Below are 20873 nucleotides of genomic sequence, written 5' to 3' on the forward strand. Positions count from 1 at the left end.
TCCAGTATACAGAATGAACTTTCTCTTGAATGCTGTTATTTATAATAGTGAGAAATTGGAAGAAGCTTAAATGACCGCCTGAACTATGACCAGTCTAAACTATGACAAATCCACTCATGGGAAAACAGTGGGTTATTAAAACTGATAATATTTTTTAAATGGTGCTTATTGAAAACTATGCGGCTGTAAGGCAGATATGTTATATATAATGTGTAATAATGCTAATTGAAAAAATTATGTTACAGAACTGAATGAGTGATCTAACTATGTAATCCAAATAAAATACACAAGAAAAAGCACTGGAAGGCAATATACCAGGGTGCTAACAATAGTTATGTTCTGTAGAGGGGTTGAGGTTTAGGTGATTTACTTATGATAATTCAAAAAATAAGCACACAAGAACAGACACCAAAATTAATGGCCAGAGATTTTGAAATAATAAAGCAAAACTTTGATTTTAGGCAGTGGAGTTGTGTAGTGATACTGTGATTGTGTGGAGGATGAGTTTGAATGCTAATATGAATGGAGAGAGAAGGGCTGCATTTTAAAAATATTCAGGGGGCCAAATCAGCAGGGTTTGGTTTTAGTGTGAGAATCAGGAAGTGATTCAGTATGTGGAGGGAAGAAGTATATGCCAGTATACGCCTAGTAAAGAATAGAGAACATTGGCTCGAGGAGTTTCATGACTTGTCCAAAGTCACACAGTAAGTAAATAAGTGATCCTTGTCTGTCTCTGGATAGAGCCCATGCTGTTGATCCTGCAGCTGAGACATCGGCAAAAGTTTTGGGGAAAAAAATTTTTTTTTTTTTAACTAGCTATTGAAGTGTAGAAACTTGTTTAGTGAGGGGAAAGGGGGCCAGAAAGGGTTAGTGAATTCTAAGAGGCTGATGGAGGGGAAAAAAACCATAGACACCACAGCTGCTTCTGTCATCAGTTGAATAAATTAGAAGTTCATTAGGTATTGGGCATGTTATGCTTGTTGGTTGTAGGGCTGGCCTCCCCCACCCCCACCCCCAAGATGTTGTGATCTATTGGTTTACTTTTATACTTGTGTCCTCCTGAATTTAGTTATGCAAATGTGTACTATATTACAAGAAAATGAATATTTTGGTTATTGTGCCAAGTTTATTAATGATGCTCTGGGAGTGAGAGTTCAGATTGGCATTTTCCAACAAAGAAAGCTGAAATGAAAGGGTTTGCCTGAGCAATAAATGCCCCATCCCCATACTGCATCATATAGACTAGTTCAAGAAAAGATTATTGTGAATTTGAGTCCATACTTTGGAATCTGATACCTCGCCCTTAGGGAAGAAGTCAGTTCATACCATCTTGCTCAGTATGTCACCTTGGGCAACTGCTTTTGTCTTTCTGCACTAGGGTTTACTCATCTATAAAGTGGGCTTGACTTATAACCTCTTAGAGGATTGTTGTATATGGATTTGGTAACCTCTAACTAGTGAAGGGACTTGTAAACCATGTTGAAGGAGTTTGGCTTGATTCTTGGTGATGGGAAGCTGTTGAAGGGTCTTAAACAGGAGACAGGGACAGGCTTGCTCAGTGGTTCACTTAAGAGGCAGAGCCTAGTAATATTTGTGAAATTAATGTTACCAGAGGGACAGAGTGGCGTCATTCTCAGTGGTCCTTTTAGGGTCAAACATGAAGCACTGTGGGATGGTGCTTAGAGCTCTGAGTTAAGTTTAGATCAGCACCCTGGAGAGAGGTCAGCTTTCTTTTCCTGTCTGAATGTGGGGAAATAAATATATATATTTATTATGTCAAATGCATATGCTTTCGGCCAGATCAAGCCTTTGTGAGGCTGTGAGGGGTGACATTAGGTGTTCTCAAGGAGAAGGATTGTGGTAATGAGGAAAATATTGATTCCACATGAAAGGATTTTAATCAACTGCCCTTACACCTGAGGGGCACAGTGCTTGGCTGCAGTGCCAAATTGTGCACCATCCACCGCCTGCTTCCAGCCAGCTGTCTAACTGCCAGGGTACCTCTGTCTAGGAAGATATGCAGGAACTGTCCATCCCAGGGAATTTCCCTGTCCACATTTTTGTGGCAATCTCAGGTAACAGTGTCCTTCCACATGTTACCTCCTTAGACCTGCAAAACAGCCTGCATTGCAGGTGGGCAAGGCAAGAATTTTTATTCCCATTTTACAGACGAATAGCCTTGAGCCTCAGAGAACTGACAGGCCTTCCTAAGTTCACACAGCTATTGGAAGTGGGTTTGGGGACCTGGAACTCCACAGGCAAGCAGGATTTCAAAGCTGATAATCAATCCCCTATGACTTTTTAAAAAAAAGTATACTTAACTGTTTTCTATCCTGTCTTGTTACATTTACCTGGCTGGATCGGCTCTTAGTTGCAGCACTCAGGATCTTCACTGCATCATGTGGATCCTTTGTTGCGGTGAAAGGCTCAGTAGTTACCAAGCGCAGGTGTAGTTACCCCACACGGATCTTAGTTTCGCAACCAGGTATCGAATCTGCATCCCCTGCATTGCAAAGGCAAATTCTTAACCGCTGGACCACCAGACAAGTTCTCCCCTATTACTATTTTTTTTATTTTTTGAATTATGAATCCCCAGTTACTGTTTTAACTTAGGGCAAAACCTTTCTTGGGAGGAGTTAGGCTGCCCTTTCTGTGTTCCTCTGATGTAGTCTGGAAAGTGGGGAATGTATGCACTACCATGGTACAACCTGCAGCAGCCTTGTTCAGAATAGAGTAGCCACAGAATGTGGGGGTTCCTTTGGAGATACAGAACAGTGAGCAAGCAGAGGGTTCTTGCATTATCAGCCCTGGGAACCCTGCTCAGAAGGGGAGTCCAACCTGCCTTCTGGGTCCTTGAAGTACAAAGAGGCCTTTCTGAGAACCTTCACTTAGGGGCCTCTTCCCAACCCCCTTCTCAAGTTGTACTCTCTGGGGACTGCTTTATTCTGTATACTTATTTCTTTATTCATTTAATGCTTAATGAGTGCCTACTCCTGTGATTACTTTTATTATGTTCAAGGCACATTTCCAGATACTAAAATTTATTGCATCACAGTGATAGTATTCTTTCCTTGATCACAGTTCAGTTCTAGATTAATGTTACAGTAGAACTCACCACCTTTCATACTCTTGAGAAAAAGTTCTTCTGAGTTCCAACAATAACAATACTAATAACAACAGCATACTTCATAATGTGCCAGACGTTCCAAATGTGAATTAGGTAGTTTTATCCTCCAACAACCCTTGAGATACGTATCACTACCCCTATTTTGTAGGTGAGATAACTGAAGCATAAAGAACTTAAGATACTTACTGAAAATCATGTCACACAGCTAGGTCAGTGGCAGAATGTAGGCATTTTGGCTTCAGAGATTACTCTCTTGACCATCTTACGTGGCTTCTCACATGGCACTAAACATGTAGGCTCTGGCTTCTGCTTGATGGCAGGCCCCTATTCACAAGAGCCAGCCTTGCCTCTATACACTACATCATATGACCTACTCAGCTCTGGGTTGTGCTGAAAAATAATACTACCCCGTTAGTTCAGAAGAAAAGGAAGTTTTGTACACTGAGGAGAATTTAGCCACGTACCTGGAAGCTTCCTGATACATTGTTATGTCTTGGCACACTGGTGAAAAGCTACTCATCTGCCCCAGCCAGTCATACTCTTGGGTGTACAGTGGCACCCAGGAGTGAACTGTGAACCTGATATCCATCTTGCTGTCAAGAAACTCCCTAGAAGGAGAGAGAAGCCATGATAAAAGACTGAAAATTAGAAATAACAAAAAGAAGAGTTACAACATGCTTCCCCTTCCTGGCTGGTTTCTTCATGCCCTCTAGTGTGGGGCGAGAGGGTCTCGGAGTACTAGTTTCTTTAGGAATAGACCTGCCTTTCAGGCCTCCAGGCTTCAGGGAGGGTGTTAGTCCTTAGTAAGCCTAGATCATCTTGGCTTGCAGGATGTAGTATGATCTGGAGCAGATGACCAAGATAAATCACCTCCTAAAATATTCGGTGGCAAATCCTTGAACTCATCCCTGGTCTGCTTACCCTTTTCTCTCTTGAGAAGAAAGAAGAAAGAGATCAGAATAGTTTTTTGTAAATTAGTGTAACACCAAAGTTTATAAGAAATCAGCATAAAGGACTCAAAAAAAAAGAAAAATAAGAAATCAGCATAAAGGACTCAAAAAAAATGAAATAAACTATACTTTGATTTGATTTGCTTTTTATAGAACTTGACAGAGCTGGGTGAGCTTCAGTTCAGTTCAGTCACTCAGTTGTGTCTGACTCTTTGCGACCCCATGGACTGCAGAGCGTGACTTAGAGCTGTGCTATTCAGATTGTAGCCCAGTGAATAGATGAATGCTAGTTTGCAAACTTGCTTGTTTGTGGTGAGTACAGAAATTGAGACTAAGTGCTTAGAGACTCTACAAGTAATTTGACATTTTTATCGTATTTTACAAATGTATTGGTCTGTAATGGATTGGGAGTTTAAAAAGACAACAAAAAACTGGTTCTTCACCACAAGTAGTTTTGAGAAGTACTGGCTTACTTAGTGTGTCAAAGTGAAATAGAGCTTCAGTCTTCTTGTCTGTAGAATCAGATTTATAATGCCTACCTCAAATTGTTTTGAGCTACTTGACGTTAAATAATATCTTGGATACTTATGTGCCTGCCACTGTGCACTGTACATGTATTATCTTACTTCTCACCGCAACACTCAAGTAAGTTTTGTTATTATCCTGATTTTTCTGGGACTTGGATAGGTTGAGGACTTGTCAGAAGTCCAGCTCTATAGTAAGTGTGTAGTTGGGATGTCAATGGAAGCTAGCGCTCTTGACTGTTATGCCGTGTTCTGTGCAAAGAGCCTGGCGCGCGGGAGGGCTCCCTGTCATTCCACTTTCTCGACTTCACTGAAGACCTGCTTTCTCATTCCATCACTGACGCTAACTTATTTTGTGACCTTGGTTAAGTCACTTCTTTAAACCTTAATTATCTCATCTACCCTCAGTGCTAGGGACTATGTTTTATTCGTTTTTGGCTCCCCAGCATTTAGTTGGACAGGGCTTAGCATAGAATGGGTATTGAGTACTGAGGCAATTGATTGTACTAGATGATCTCTAAGGTTTTTTTAGTCTCTACTCTGAACATCATAGCTGTTTTATCCCCTTCCCCTTGAACATTGTATTCCCTACCTACTCCACCAGCAGCATGACCTTATTTATTTCCTCATGTCTGTCTGTCTCAGACAGTCTTGATTCTGGGTACTTTGAGACAGCCCACATGACTTTTTGAAATGTGTCTAGGATAAACCCACCAGGGATAACACAAGTATGGAGTAGAGGGGCTGACTGTCAAAAGTCAGGAACCTGCTCTTCCTCCATTCTTAGCCTGTGAAGTCTGGGCCTAGGGCAGCTCTGCTGGCAGTCCTGCCAGGTCTGAGTAATGGCTGCAGCCTGGAGCAGGGTTTTCCATGGACTTTGTCGGGGTCTCCAGTAATTGGAACATGGCACCTTCCGCCTTGTAATGGATGGCAGAGTGAGAGGGGCATTTGTCACTGCCTGACTTCCCTGCGGGAAAGAAGCTCATAAGTCACAGCTGACAAACCCTTTGATGACTTTTAAACTTCATTTACAGAAAAGAATAGCTATAATCAACCAACAGCAAGCAGTGACTAATCTTGCCACATTATCACTGTGAGGAGTCGGCCCCTTAAGGTGTGAGGAGGGGGAGGAGTCCATCCCCCAGGCTCGCAGTAAGTGCTTATTGGCTCTTGGACTTGAGAGTGTGCCCTTAGCAAGGCTTCATGAGTTTCTCCCCAAAGGATCAGAAGATGTTAGAAACTGATGTCTTGGCAGGTACAGTGGACGCTTACACAAAGCCATTCTGGGCCAAGGTTGAGAGCACTAGCCCTTGTCTCATACAGACTGGTCTCAGCTCTGCCATATCCTAGCTTGTGTAGGGCTAAGCTCCAACCCTTAGTTTACTCATTGGTGAAATGGACACAATATATACCACCTCCCTCAGCAGAAGATGTAGTACAATACCTAGCATGTAGTAAGTGCTCAGCAAATATTGGTAATGATTAACTGTGGAAGGGCCCTTTGTGGTCACATGCTCCCAAACTCACGGTCATATGACATATCAGCCACAAAGCCAGGGCCAGTCTTCCTGTTGGGGGTTGGAGAGAATGACCTCTATGGCAAAAATAAAGAAGTTGACAATCATTTGTAGCCCCCCAACTCTTAACTTGGGATTGGTGGGCTAAGTTTGTACCTCCCCACTCTTTGTTGCCTTTCTCCCGGTAGCTCTAAGAGCTGCTTGTCACAAATGCTAAACCTCAGCCTAAGGCCATAGGCAGGGTTGGAAGTTAAGAGTACAAGATGGGGGGGCATTCATACTCAGACCACACTGTGGGGAGAGATGGCTGAGTCCCCAGCTCTACCTTCTCTTTCTGCTTTGGGATCTCCCTTCACTGCCTAAGAGATGCTCATACAGGTGTTGGAGTGTAAGACTAGAGACCTCATGGTGGGACTCAGAGGTGAGTCAGTGGTTCAGCAAGGCCTGAAACTCCTCCCACCGGTGTTCTTTCTTCTCCCAGGCCCATAGAGTCATGGGGGAGGGGACACTCTTACAAAGTTTCTAGGTTTGGTCCAAGATAGTAGGACAGGGGAGAGAGCATGCCCTTTACCCCTGACTATCTTATTCTCAGGTTAAGAGTTGGAGCATTGGGAGACAACGTGGGTGTCAGACTTTAGAGCTGGAAGGTGGAGGATCCAGACTGCCAGGCTAGATTCATCTCTGCACAGGACATTTGGGCATTTGTGTTTCTTTTGTAAACATCTCCTGGTCACAGCTGTTATATTGGGCACTTGCCACATATTGGTCTAATCCTGGGAGGTTGGTACAATTCCCATTTTGCAGTTGAGGAATCTGAGGCCCAGAGAGGATAAAGGACATCACCAAGTTTATATCTTATAAGTGGTAAGGCTACCGTTGAAACCAGTCCTCTCTGATTGCAGAGCCTGCGCTGTTTCTACTATTTCATGTGCAGTGTTTTGCTTTTAGGAAGCGGTCAAGGAACAGATACCTAGAGAGAAGGCTTTCTTAAAAAGCAAGTAGAGGACAAGGCCTGTGGGCACTGTTTCCCAGCACCTAGTGAAGGGGTTAGGAGTTCGATAATAATAGAAATAAGTGTAATCCCCTGTTTGTCTACAGTATGTTACAGAGGCAATAGAGAACTTTCACATCATATTGGATTTGAAAGGTAATCAGGAAAAAGATGATTTCTGTTTTTAGAATAAGGATGACAAGGCTCCGAGAAATCTCATGACTTGTTGCAGGTTACGTGACTGAGCCGCAGAACCAAGCCTCGTGGACATGTAACCTAGACCCCTTACACTCCCACCCATCCCAGGAGCCCTCAGTGTTCAGCTTGATGGGAGCTAGGATTTCTCATGGGAGTGGGAATGGTCAGGAACTAGAGAGCACTCCTTGGAAAATTAGTCCTATCTGGCCAGTAATGATCATTTGGGCAGTGATAATGAGCTGAGGCCTGGTGAGTTTAATGAGATTAATAGATGCTCTGTCATCCCTAGCTGCCTGGTAACCAGAAGGCTCTGGACCAAAGAGGCCCTGGGTACTGATCAGTACAATTGCTTGGCTTTCTCCAGAAATAGTCTCCCCATCACTGATAGCTGCTTTCCTTCAGAGTCACCCAGATGTCTCCAGGTTTATCTAAGGGCAGAGGTCTGCCCACAGGCTGGTGTGACCACTCATCTCCAGTCTTGGGAATAAGGCTGGAGCTGTCCCGCAGAACTGGCCTAGACAGAGGCTGTAAGTAGCACTGGGTGGATGGGGGTGAGTGATGGCGGAGGGTGGGGGGTGGTGGTGGAGGTAAGGACCACGAGCAGTGGAGATCCAGTGCTGAGGAGGATTTATAGAGTTGGGGAAGGGACTGTTCGGATGGTTGTGTGCCTCAGAGGTCAGGCTGAAGGCTGGGTCCTGGTAGGCAGCACTGAGAGGCTCGGTAAGGCAGAGCCAGAGTGCTTGGGCCAGTAGAGACAGTGGCAGGCAGAGTGTCCCACGGGAAGCCTGGATTCAAGTCCCAGCTACTCCCTTCACCAACAGGGGACCTTAAGTAAGTCATGTATCTTTGCTGATCGTCAGCTTTTCCATCTATAAAATGGGACTAACAGTGTCAGGACCAAGAATAGGAACTGGCTTTCTTCACTAAAATCCTATGCAGATGGGAGGCATTGTAGTAGAAAAGGGAAAAGGGTAAGGACCAAGGAGAGGATGTGACCAGCTCAGGGTGACACATTCTCACCATGGGAATCAATACCCAAGGCATCTCTGTGCACAGGTTTTTTGGAGTCAGACCTGGGTGCAGGTCTGGTTTTGTTCTGTTAACCAGTTACATTGTCTCTCTGAGCTTCTTTTCCTATCTAAATGACCTCCTCATAGGACTGTTGTGAGAGTTAAGTAAGGTGAGACATGTAAAGTCTCTTGACAGCTTGCAGTCAGTAATTAGAGGCTATTCTTAATGTGATGCCCCTCTGGGTGGTTCAGAGGTGCAGGTACTTTTTAGGGCTTTTCTGCCTTTGCAAAGCTCTGGCACTTTACCACCTTTAGGCTTGACTCTTCCACAATACAGCTTCCATCTGAAATGTTTCATCTGGGAAAAACGATTTGTTTTTTGCCAAATTTCCTCTGTTCTTATTAGCCTAGAGGAGCAAGCCCGTCCCTTTGAGCTGTAAATTGCATTTCAAAACCTGTGTTCCTGGTGGGTTTTAATAGCTTAAGGGCCCAGCTTTTATGCAGCAGTTGTTTCAGCAGGTAAAGGTGAAGATGTTTATTTGGGAGCCAGTCTGCAGTTTTCTCACACATAGCATTTCTACATTGTCTCTTCCAAGCTCCTCAATATCCTGGGGGCTTGTCTCTCAGCAGCTCAGAAGGAACAATGAAATATAAGAACCCAAGACGTAGAGTCAGAGGGACCCATGGGGTTCTTGGCCCTGCTGCTCACTGGCTATGGCATCCTGGTCAGGTCCATTCCCCTCTCTTCCTCAGAATAAGGGCATATGAGCTCCATGCTCACTAAAGTCCCTGCTAATCTGACATTGCAGAAGTCTCTGGAAACAAGCTGGGTTCTTGACTCCATCCCCACCCCACCCCCAACCGGACTCCCCCACACCTCCAAGAACAATCCCTCTCCCCACCTCTCCTTAGCTCATTGCTAAGCATGGGGCCTCTGAGGCTGCAAACACCTTGCTTTCAATTACACAGCTAATCTGTGAGGCAGAGCTTGGCCCAGGGGGGGAAATAGCTTATCAAGTCAAGCAGCTTCTGCTGAATAGGATGTCGGTATTTTCTAGGGCTCCCACTCTTAACCTAGTGGGAAGCCTGGAAGAGCCAAGATAGAATTGTGTGGAGAGGATTGAGTTGGGGATATTGGTGTGTGGACCAGGGTGTTTGTGTCCTAGGCTAGAAAAAGGTGCCTGAGAATCTCAGTCTCATGTACTCTCCCCCTCGTCTTTGCCCATTTAAGGGCCACCGCGAGCCCTTCTCACCACCTTCTGGATTATCATCCTCACTGCTTCCTCCTAACATTCATTGAGCATTTACTGTGCAACTTTGTCAGGCTTGCCTCTGACATTTACAAGGTAGAACAGGAGTACAGATGGAGATCCACATACCATGTGTCTAAACATTCAAAGGTTATAACTTATAAATGAGGCTAACAAATTGGTATGTTCATAACACCCTGGAAGACCATATCTGATTTTGGGATTTTGTACCTGAACCTGGCAGTTTCAGGAGAGCTAGTCTCAGCACACTTCGTTTTCATTTTGCACCCCCAACTCCATTCTTCTGAACCCCCAAAGATACCTGCCCTTTGAGATTATGTACAACAGCAGCACAGTTCTGCCCTCTGAAGCGTGTGTAGACCTTGAAAGCAGATTGGGAATACAGCCTGGAACATGCTTCAGGCAGACATTTCTCCTTGACTTTGCAGAGCAGCCACATATGTACATTTCCTAAGTCTCTGCTCTGTGGATCAGAAAACTGACCCCTGTTTGATAATGCTTCTGACCTCTTCTCCTTGGCATTGTACAGAATGTGTTCCAGTTTGACCTTGACTGTCAGCTAGAATGAGCCCCTAAATGGCTGTGTTAGTAGAACAGAGATGCTCCAACTAGTCAGAGTAAATTTTTCATATAAAGAGCTTCAGAGTTTGTAAAGTCCTTCTGTATACATTGTCCCAAACCCTAGGTGATGAGAGCAAGGACTGGGTAGAGCCAAACCCAGAGGACTTGGCTCACCAGCCAAGGGATGAATGCTGATCCCGCTATAGCACCAAGCAGAGGCGCACAACAGTGTTTCCTGTTTAGTAGCAGCAGAGATCATTAACAGTGCTGAACAGGAAGAAGCCTGCGGGGACCCAGCTATGGTCCAGTCCCTGCCAGGTAACTGGCAGGAGCAGCAGTCACCAGTAGACCTCCGAACTGTCATCCCGCCTGCCCATCTTTCTGTCTTGGTCCACACACCTGACCTGGTTAGCTCCCTCCAGCCAAAAGCAGGTGGCATCTCCCTGGGCCAAAACTTCATGACTTTGAGCTGAACCAACGGGGAGAGTTATCTGATGCTCATGGAGGAGCCCCACAGATTTCTTATATACTCGTGGATGTGCAAGGAATTAACCTTTGAACTTTGAACCTGGCTTGTCATCCAGGTAGGAGAGGGATTGTCTGAGAACTGTGAGGTGGAACCCACATACATTGAGCATTTCCTTCTTCATACAAACAGTATGCTAAGTGTTTTCGTGGGCAATCTCTTATGTGTCCCTCACTGGTTAGGTTAATACATATTGATGCTTGGACGCAAAGGCAAACTGATTAACAGGAGTCTGTCCTTCCAGGCTAGTTCCAAAGCTGGCATCAGGCTCTTCATCAGTAGCAGTGCCCTCTCAGCCCATCTCCTGTGATGATGCACACTCGACCCCAGCGTATCCTTGCTACTGTAAGAACTACCGCAGGAGCAGGTTCTTCCCCAGAATCTCTGAAGCCCAGCTTGTGGTTTCCTTGCAAACAGTGCCATCTGCTGGTCAGAAAGTGCCAACTTTTAAGCTGGGAGGGTTGATGAGAAAGGGCCTTCTACCCTACTGGGACAAAAGATACAGATCTCCCAGCTTATACTCAGGTCCTCTCTAATTCACTAAAAAGAAGTTCCCTCTTCCCCCCAAATATTAAGTAAAGAGGAAGGTGTTTATGGTTAGTTAAAGCTGATTTATGCACACTGGTTGGTGGTTCTTTAGCACTGTATCCAATAGTTTTAGGGTCAGATTCAAGATAGGAGTGTTCCAAAAGGGAGTTGCACCAACCCATGCCAGTGAGCAGAACACTGGGCCAGGAATATAAATGCCAAGGCCTTTCCTACTGGAACTGAACCTCCTTTTCCCTTTCCCTTTGGAGCCTGTGCCTAGATTCTAACCTGTCCAGAAAGGGGAGTAGGAGAGATTTGTACAACCCTTTGGGATAAAAAACATTGCCTGAGTGTAGAGAGCAAAGAGCAGCGAAAGTATCATCTGTAAGCAAAGAGAACAGAATTTGAATAGTAAGTGTAAAATGGATAACTCCAAAAATTAATTTGTTAAAAACAATACTCAGGTAAATGTGCTGACTTACTGTAGTACAGTCGACCCTTAGTACAGGGTTTAACTCGTGTTTAATTTACAGCCTGCCTCCTCCGTATCCACAGTTCTTCCACACCTGTGGATTCAACCAACCACAGGAACCGTGGGCCATGGGCAAGTATTGCAATATTTACTATTGAAAAACATTTACATAAAATGGACCCATGCAGTTGAAACCCATAATTGGTTCAACTATATTTAACTTGGTTTTGGCACTGGGAAGGAGAGTGATAAATTTTGATACAAATGGGCTTTATGGACCGGTGACCTGGGTTTGAATGCCTATTCCTGGCAGGTTAATGAACTTGCTGGAGTCTGTTTTTGTAAAATATGAATGATAACGATACCACTTATGGAGTCTTGTAATTATTCAGTATTGCACGCCACCCTTAGTGCTCAGTGAGGTTTAAGTCGCTTTTTTAAAATGGCTGGTTCCAATAAAGACAGCCATGGTCCATGTCTGGATCAGACTGTACATAATATGATACTGTTTTAGGGCAAACATTACTTGCAATTACCCCGTGACCTTTTTGCTGTGGTTCTACATTGAAGGAACAGAAGAAAAACTGGAAGATCTTCAAATTTAGATCCTGCAAGGGGTAACATTCAAAATTAGCATTAAACGAGTGGGTTTGAAAGAACGGAAGTCAACATGACACTTCTGTAATGTTATAAACCAATGTGTAACCTTAATTAAAAAAGAATTGAGTCAAGCAGACAGGGTTCAAATTCCTGTCCTGTTATTCACTGGCATTGTGACCTCTGACTGCATTTCCTCCCATGTAAAATGTCCTGGTTCTGCTCATCACGTCAGCATCATATAATAGAACATAGGTAAAGCACCTGTATGAGGTCACCAGCCAGTGAAACGAGCACAGGTGGGGAGGCTGGATGTGACAGGGGCATGTGTGTAGGAAGGAACAAAGCCATGCAGTGTACAAGCCAGGTTGTGGGTCATGAGCACATGAACCCAACTCAGATCCCAGCCTCACAGTGGCTTTCTTTCTTCAGGTGGCCAACATGTCCTTGAAGATCCAGACGAGCAACGTAACCAACAAGAATGACCCCAAATCCATCAACTCTCGGGTTTTCATTGGAAACCTCAACACAGCTGTGGTGAAGAAGTCAGATGTGGAGACCATCTTTTCCAAGTATGGCCGTGTGGCCGGCTGTTCTGTGCACAAGGGCTATGCCTTTGTCCAATATGCCAATGAGCGCCATGCCCGGGCAGCTGTGGTGGGAGAGAATGGGCGAGTGCTGGCCGGCCAGACCCTGGGTAAGCACCTCTTCATGGCCCTGCCCCGGGATTTCTCCTGGACAGGTGCTGACCCACGTTCTTTAGCTCCCCTCTTAGCCCGTTTTCTGTCTTGTCCCCCATAACCCACTACCCCTGTCTGAGATGTTTTAACATAAATAGTTACTAAGTTAATTATGTTTAAGTTATGTAGTGCCTGTGTGGGAGAATTTTAGAAGTTTCAGGCAAACACTTCTGTCCCTGCTTTCACAGTGAAAGGGTTCCAGTTAAAATGCAGATTCCCCAGAGAAAGGGGAGAGTGGACTAGCACAGCCTCTTACATTGGGCTGCTTTTGGCTTGGGTTAGAACCCATTCTGAGAGCCAGGAGGAGGGGAGCATAAGGTGAAGCTTGGTCTTGGTGTTACATGCGTGTGATGTGGCCACATTGGAAGCATGTATAGTGTTTGTATATGTTCACTTACTTCTGTGTATTTGTGTATGTTTGAGAAGGGATATGTATATGTGTATTGCTAAATCTGTGGTATGTGTATGCAACTAGTCACGTGGAGAATATGTGGACACACACCTTACTTTCTGGGTATATATGTAGTGCCCAGCCAGCTTTTTTCCAAGTATCAGAATGTACTTGAGTGTGTGAGCAGATGTACATATATTCATTTACCAAGTGTTTATTGAGTTCCTGAGATTTGTTGAACTCTACTCTAGACATAAAGATGTTCAGTGAAAGGTTGGTGTGAATGTGCTCATTTGCATATGGGCAGTTACGTTTAGGATGCTGGAGCCAAGTGTGAGTGACGTTGAGTGTGTGATCTTATTTCTTGGATACGTGGACATATGCCTGAGGGTGTGTGTTTGATGTCTGTGCTTATGTGAGAGAGCTTGGGAATGCATATAATTTGATGTACACTGTGTGTGCGTGTATGATTGTAAGCCTGCATATGTCTGAATGTATAAGAACATGTAAAGTTATGTGTATGTAATGTATGAGTCTTCTTTATGAAGACCTCTGTTGTCCATGTTAGGGAGTACAGTCCATGTGCATCTCGTGTAAACACTTACATTGCTGTACATGTCCATGGGGGTGATGGGCGTATGGGCACTGATAATACATCAGCATCTGACTCTGTCTCTTCCCTCCATATAGACATCAACATGGCTGGAGAGCCGAAGCCCAACAGACCCAAGGGGCTAAAGAGAGCAGCATCTGCCATATACAGGTGGGGCGCTCTGTCTTGTTTGTCTCTGTCTGGGTGGGATTGGTCCCTCTTTGCACAGAGGGAGATTTGGTGGTGATGGGATGCCAAGCCTAGAATTTGGGGAGGTGTTTGGAGATGAGGGCCTGTGGAGAGTGGGCTGAGTGGCCATCTCTAAGCCCCGGCCCTCTCCCCTTTGTTTCCCCAGTGGCTACAGCTTTGACTATGATTACTACCGGGACGACTTCTACGACAGGTGAGCGGGGGAGGGGCGTGCCCAGGCATGAAACAGCCAAGCTGGAAGGGTTCTGAGAGATTGCTGGTGCAGCCCACTCAGTCCTCCAAGTGGGAACTGAGGCCCAGAGTTGTGGATAGTCATCTTCCCAGGGCTGCTCCACAAGTTGGTGGCAGAGCTGGGACTAGGGTCCGGTTGTATAGGTGCCCAGGCCAGAGCTCTCCCCGGCCCACACTGTCTCCCAGCTCTCTGACTGCCCCTCTTCCTCCTGGTCCTGGGGTGAGACCTGATGGGACTGGCCAGCCAGGGGACATATACATGTAGCAAGTTGGAGCACAGGGCCAGGTGCGGGGAATTTGAGCCCTCACGCTGCTGTGCAGTTTCCTCATTAACTCCCTGAGTGTCCAGCCAGCTGAAGGCACCGCAGCACTCAGCCTGAGCTGCTTAGCCTTGTGTTTATACCCAGGGGGCCAGCCCTCCTTGGGAAGTCTGAATTAGTGCCTGGTAGGCTATGACCTACCCCCAAACCCACCCAGACCCCAACCTCCATGGCACCAGCCACATTCTTGTGGAAATCATGGTGGGGGCTGGCCCAAACTTCTCCTTCCACTTCTCTGTCTCCCTCCCACCCTCTCAGCCTTCCCCAGGCTGTCCAGGAAGAACAGAACCTCTCTGAGTCTCAGTTTTCTCACCTGAGAGAGGATTCAGGAGACAGTGCAGTGTGGTAGAAAGTGCCCTTGCCTGGGAGTCAGAAGACCTGGGTGCTGATCTCAGCTCTGCCACTGAAGGAGTTACGTGACTTTGGGCACATCCCCTCCCAGTCTGAAATGGGCTTGCATCAGGTGATCCCTCGGGGCTCTTCCAGCTCTGGGATTCTGTGGTTCAGAGATTCTGACCAAGGCCAGAGCCGCCCCCTCCCCTTAGGGGCAGAAATGCAGGGTCTGGGACTGGATCCATTCCCAGAGACTCTCCATCTCCAGCCATCGTCACCCCAGGGCAGGAGCTCCCTAAACAAAGGAGTTACCTAGGCATGGGTCATTGCATTGCCTCTTGTCGGCAGGTTTCCTGGCTGTCATCAGGACAGTGATGCTGCAGGGAGGTGGTAGGAGCAGCAGTGGTGGGAGAAACCCCTACTCAGTGTACGGGAGCCTCCTGCCTGATAAGGAAAAGAAGCCCTCCTGGAAAGGGCTGAGTGATGGCTTCGGGGGGCAGCATACTGTCTGGGACAGAGGGTCTGACTGAGCTGCTCAACCTTGATACTCCACTGGGCCTCCTGCCACCACCCCCCCACCCCCTAAGTGGAGTGAGAAGGATATGGTGGTTTGGGAGCCCAGAATGAGGAAAGGGGCTTGGAGTCCAGCCTCATGCCTCTGAGGTCATAGGCCCATTGAGTTGAGTGAGGGTCTCAGTACCCTAGCCTTTCACCTATCACAACTTTGTGTTTTAAACTAAGTTCTCTCATGTTCTGCCCTCACGGCAGTCTTGTGGGGATGTGGGAGGACAGAATCTGGGGTGGTCATCCTCCCTAGGCATGTGGGAAAACTGAGGCTCAGGCAGGTTGAGGAATTGACTCCCACTCCCACACCTCTGTCCAGCTGGGCATTTGTACTGCTTTAGGGATATTTGCAAACTCTGATCAGAGCTTAGGGTGCAAGTTGACTGAGCAGAAGGCAAGTCAGGTAGTTGAGCAGGCCTGGGCATTAGGGTGATCTAGGAAGTCTGTCTGGGGGCAGTTCTCAGTTTGTTCCTCTGTTGAATGGGGCTGTAAACCCCTGTCACCTCCCCTGCCCTTACTCAGTCTGGATGGTAGGAAAGGTGGTTGTAGTAAGGATCCCAGTAGCTGTTGAGGTCCAGAAAGGCCTTCCTTTTCACCCTCAGGACTTACTGGAAGCAGGCAAAGGTATGCAGTACAGGCTGCCCAGCCCTTCACCAGCCCTACATGTGTTGGTCTAAGGCCACAGTGCCCCCTGCTGGCCACAGGCCATGCTGCAGCCTCTGGCCCATTTGCTCTCACAGGCTCTTCGACTATCGGGGCCGCCTGTCACCAGTGCCAGTGCCCAGAGCAGTCCCTGTGAAGCGACCCCGGGTCACCGTCCCCTTGGTCCGACGTGTCAAAACCACCATACCTGTCAAGCTCTTTGCCCGCTCCACAGCCATCACCACCGGCACAGCCAAGATCAAGTGTGAGTGACTCTATCTTCTTCCTAGATAATTTTCATTTTGTCATTAGCAAAATAATAGAATCGCATTTTTTTACATTGGAAAATAGATAAAGGAACAAATCTCCCACAGTTCTGCTGCTCTAATACAACCAAGTGAGTATTTTCATGCATTTCTACGAGGAAAAGACTAACATTTGTGGAGGTGGGGCTGTGTCCAGTGCTGTGACTTGGAGTTCAGTGAGGAAATAGTGTCATCTTTTAGTTGGGACAAGGACAGGTCCACACAGGTTCGCTTCCCCACAGTCAGTCTGATCTGCACATGTGGTCAGGCACTCAGGAAATCTGATTGTAAAGCACTCACATTTACATATCTTGAAAGACAGATACCATCCTATAACATAGCAGAGAAACATGCTTGCTCAGGTGCCCACAGAGGTACACACCACACACCTCCATTTTATCCATCCCTGTCCCTTTCCTGGGGGTGGGGAGGAAATCCAGGCCGGTCACTGTAGGAATGGCCTCCAGAAAGTCTCGGGGGGTGCCGCAGGCAGCTCTGGCCTCTCCCTGGCCAGAAAAAGACCATGGATGAGGACCGTCTCTGCCATTGGCCTATCTTCCTGCTTGACAGAATGGGGCTAAGATCTAGTGTTAGCGTCAAGCTCCCAGCCCTCAGTTGACATCCCTGTACTTCCCTCCACTCTCAGTAAAGAGCAGTGAGCTGCAGACCATCAAGACAGAGCTGACCCAGATCAAGTCCAACATTGACGCCCTGCTGGGGCGCTTGGAGCAGATTGCCGAGGAGCAAAAGGCCAATCCAGGTCAGCTTCCAAGGGTCCTTGCCCAGATCAGTGAGCAGGGGCACAGGGCAGAGCGTGGGGAGGATGGTGCATGGGGCAGAGAAGGAGCTGTGGCCTCCGATCCCACCTGGACCCACCTTGCTGAGGCCTTGGTTCTACCAAGGTGCTCCCCTGGGCAGGTGCCCCAGGTTGAATTTTATTCTCCCTTCCTCATCCCTTTCCCTGAAGATGGCAAAAAGAAGGGCGAGAGTAGCAGTGGCGGCGGCAGTGGTGGTGGCAGCGGCAGCAGCGGTACTGGTGGCAGCAGCCGGCCACCGGCCCCGCCGGAAGACACAGCTTCTGAGGCAGGCACGCCCCAGGGAGAAGCACAGGCGCGAGACGATGGCGATGAGGAGGGGCTGCTAACACACAGCGAGGAAGAGCTGGTGAGGGCCTGCCTTGGGGGGTGGCTGGGACTGGTCTGTGTACCTCTGGTTGCAGAAGGGCTGCAGGGAGTAGGGGGGGACCTCTTGACTGCTTGGTCGCCCTGTGCGCTCTGTCCTTCCTTGCCAGGGGTTCTAATCCTGTGAGGAAGAGGGGGAAATGAACAGAGAGTACTTAGCTCTTTCAGCTGTCAGTCAGAAACCCCACAGAAGACTGTGGTGGCCCTGTCTCTATCCCAAGGCCCATTCTAGACTCCATCTTCCACCTGAGTTGGAGAAGGGAAGAGTCAAGGGCTCATGGCCTGCAGAGTTCCAGGGAATAGGAGAGGGGGATTGCCTGGGGCAACCACAGGGAGTGCAGGGGTCTGCTCCACCTGAGAATTTTCTAAAAGCAATTGTTGCCTGAGCTTGACTCAGGCTGTCTCAGGATGGGGCTAGCAAGCTTCCTGTTTGGTATTGGAATTCTTCAGATTGAGGCAAGGAGCTCCTCTTAAGTTAGAAAGGTCGACCAGATTCTGAAGGCAAGGTGTGCCTACTACTCCTCTACTTCATACTTACTGAGCACCAGGCCCTGTAGTTCACAGTTTTTAACTTCATTTGACCTTAACAGTCGCCCTGCACTGTTCAAAGTTTTACTTTTGTTACATTTACCCCATGAAGAAACTGAAACTCAGAGGAGTCAAGTACCTTGTCCCAGGGCTTTGTGGCTAATGAAGGTGGAGGCAGTATTGGAGCCTGGACTTGAGTGGGTTTTCATATGGCTGGGTCCTGGTATGAGGATAGATGGGTTTGTGGCCATAACAGTGGAGAGGTCTTCCTCGTGCCCAGCCTGTCTCTTCTTATCTGAACCTAGCCAGAGACCCCATTTTACTCTTTTCAGGCATAGTCTTCATAAAGGTCCTAATGAAGGCTTAGATGTTTCTAAGATGGGGAGCTCACCAGTCTACTAGGCTTTCGGTCTGCTCCAGTCTGAGAAGGTCTTTCTGTGGAGAATGTGTCACCTGCCATACCTAGAACTTCTTGACTGGTCCTTTCTCTATCCTGAGGGGCCCTCAGACTACCCTGTTGGAATCCTGAGGCAGCCTTATTTATTCATTTAGACTGGTCCTGTACCTATTCCCTTTGACTGTCCCTCCCCCTTTCTGAATGTGGTCTCCATATATGCTCTGGGCCCCAGGGCAGGACAGACTTGCCGTGAAGTGATGTGTGGTCCTTTGTTGTCTCCTCCTTTCAGGAGCATAGCCAGGACACAGACGCGGAGGATGGGGCCTTGCAGTAAGCAGGTATGGGGGTCCTGGTGGGGAAGGGTGAAGTAGAGGGCCTGCCATGAAGTAGACCTGGCAGGGTAGTGCTCTGTCCATCAATGAAGGCTCTCTGGTCCCCCGCCATCCTGCCATGCCCATTTGTGGTGGGGCTTGGTGGGTCGTGGATCAGGAATCATGGTTGGGCTAGCCAGGTCTACCCAACAGGAGTTCCTCAGCACGTGTCCAGCTGCGTTCCCTGTCCTCACTTGTAAGGAGCTCTGAGTCTAGTGGAGGAAGACAGACCATTACCACCCAGTGGGAGCAGAATGACAGGGACTGGAGAGGCAGTGGGTGAAAGAGGGGTACGGTGGAAGAGGTGATGTGTATCCGAGCCTGTTGAGGACTGAGGGAAAAGCACCTAAGGGAACACCTTTAGCAGGGGCAGAACACCTGCTGTCCTTGGTGTGTGGGAAATGGGCCAGTCTCCTGCAGCTGCAGTCCCAACTCTGCCCAGTAGGGACAGGGAGCTGCTCGTCCTCAGAGGGTGGTGATTATGCCAGCCTTAGGGGCTGGGGTTGGATCCTGTTGGGAGGAAGTGTCCTGTGTGTCCCAGCCCCACAGGGTTGTGATTGTGCCAGTGTAATAGATGTAGAGACTGACACGCTGAAGATGGCAAGTAGATAAAGCACATATCCCACAGGATCCCAAGGTGGTCATTGGTGGAGCCTAGATTCTAACCCATTGCTGTGTGGCCTCAAGGCTCACTCTCTGGTTGGTATTTACCACCCTGCTTTGCCCCACCCTAGAGGGAAGCCAGGCCACACCAGCTCTGCCCAGACTCTGCCCCATTCCTTTGGGGACCCTTTCCAGGGTATGACAGACTTGGGTGGAGGAAGGTCTCAAACAACAGAGATATCTTTATGCATGACACACTCGTGCTACGAGTGTGTGTATGTTCCACCATACCTTTAAGTTTAGGCAGTCTTTGTGATTTGTTTTACCTGGGAGGCTAAGTTGTACCTTGTTCAGCCAGTTTGAAGGAGAGGTGCTGGGGACTCAGGTGAGGACATGGAGGCTTAGGGAAGGAGGAGATTCACCCAAGGTTTCATGGCCAGAAAGTTAGGAAGCCAGAGTGAGGGCACAGGCATACCTGTGTCTGCAAAAGCAAGCGCCATTGCACTCTTGTCTTCCCAGCCCATGTTACCTAGAGCACAGAGGGGCTCTTCCTCTCAGCCTTAGTTCTCTCTTGTCTCTCTCAGTCTGACAGGAGCGATGGCCACCAGCAGGAGAAAGGCGTACACTGTACCAGGCCTCAAGCTGGGCACCCACCCCTGGATAGCACCCCCAGCGGGTCCCAGAGGAGAGCTGGCTGCAGGCACCACCTCCCTCACGTGTATCAGCCAGTGGCGCATTCTCTGCAGGTGGAGTTATCAGCATCCCTTCCTCACGTACCCTCCCTGTTGGCACTGCCCAGGCCAGAGGGCAGAGCACAGTCTCCCTATACTCTGCCTCCCTTCCCCAGGACATTCCCAGGCTTGGGGTTTTTCTATAGGTTTGGAGGGGGGTGGGGCCCACAGGGAGGGGACCTTGACAATAAAGAGATTGGATCCCAACTTGCTCTGAGATGGGATGGTTGTGTTTTTTTGTGAAGGAACTGAGGGCCTCCTGTCCAACCAGAAAGCAGGTCTGCTGCATGCCCTTCTGTTCTCCCCTTCACTCCTCCCTGCCAGAGAGTGTTGTCCAGGGTGCCAAATACTGATCTTCCTGGGCGGTAGTGTCCATGGCTAAAACGGGGATTAAAATGACCAGTAGTGTTGTCGGGGAGGGTCAAATGTATCAGTGCCCACAAGAACACTGGTTGAAGTACC

The 20873-nt window shown here is 47.8% G+C and overlaps 1 protein-coding gene and 1 long non-coding RNA gene across 3 annotated transcripts in view; one reads left to right on the forward strand and one right to left on the reverse strand.

Annotated features, from left to right (window-relative positions):
* LOC122448491 overlaps nucleotides 1-3823 on the reverse strand; it is a 33221-nt gene extending 29398 nt beyond the window's left edge. The window contains exons 1-2 of the long non-coding RNA XR_006271636.1: nucleotides 3592-3823; nucleotides 2352-2503 (exon numbers count right to left, since the gene is read on the reverse strand). This is a non-coding gene — a long non-coding RNA (uncharacterized LOC122448491). The remainder of the gene's footprint in view (nucleotides 1-2351; nucleotides 2504-3591) is intronic.
* RALY (RALY heterogeneous nuclear ribonucleoprotein) overlaps nucleotides 1-20618 on the forward strand; it is an 83198-nt gene extending 62580 nt beyond the window's left edge. Inside the window, exons 3-10 of one of the 2 annotated variants that reach the window (XM_043479811.1) lie at nucleotides 12705-12969; nucleotides 14094-14166; nucleotides 14351-14398; nucleotides 16394-16560; nucleotides 17247-17360; nucleotides 17568-17764; nucleotides 18996-19044; nucleotides 20265-20618. In XM_043479811.1, the coding sequence (XP_043335746.1) occupies nucleotides 12714-12969; nucleotides 14094-14166; nucleotides 14351-14398; nucleotides 16394-16560; nucleotides 17247-17360; nucleotides 17568-17764; nucleotides 18996-19040 (900 nt within the window). In that variant the 5' untranslated portion in view covers nucleotides 12705-12713 and the 3' untranslated portion in view covers nucleotides 19041-19044; nucleotides 20265-20618. The remainder of the gene's footprint in view (nucleotides 1-12704; nucleotides 12970-14093; nucleotides 14167-14350; nucleotides 14399-16393; nucleotides 16561-17246; nucleotides 17361-17567; nucleotides 17765-18995; nucleotides 19045-20264) is intronic. The other variant, XM_043479812.1, reaches the window with a different exon arrangement.
* The last annotated feature ends 255 nt before the right edge of the window (nucleotides 20619-20873 follow it).

Source organism: Cervus canadensis, chromosome 10, assembly GCF_019320065.1.
Source record: "Cervus canadensis isolate Bull #8, Minnesota chromosome 10, ASM1932006v1, whole genome shotgun sequence".
In the NCBI taxonomy this organism is placed as follows: domain Eukaryota; kingdom Metazoa; phylum Chordata; class Mammalia; order Artiodactyla; family Cervidae; genus Cervus; species Cervus canadensis.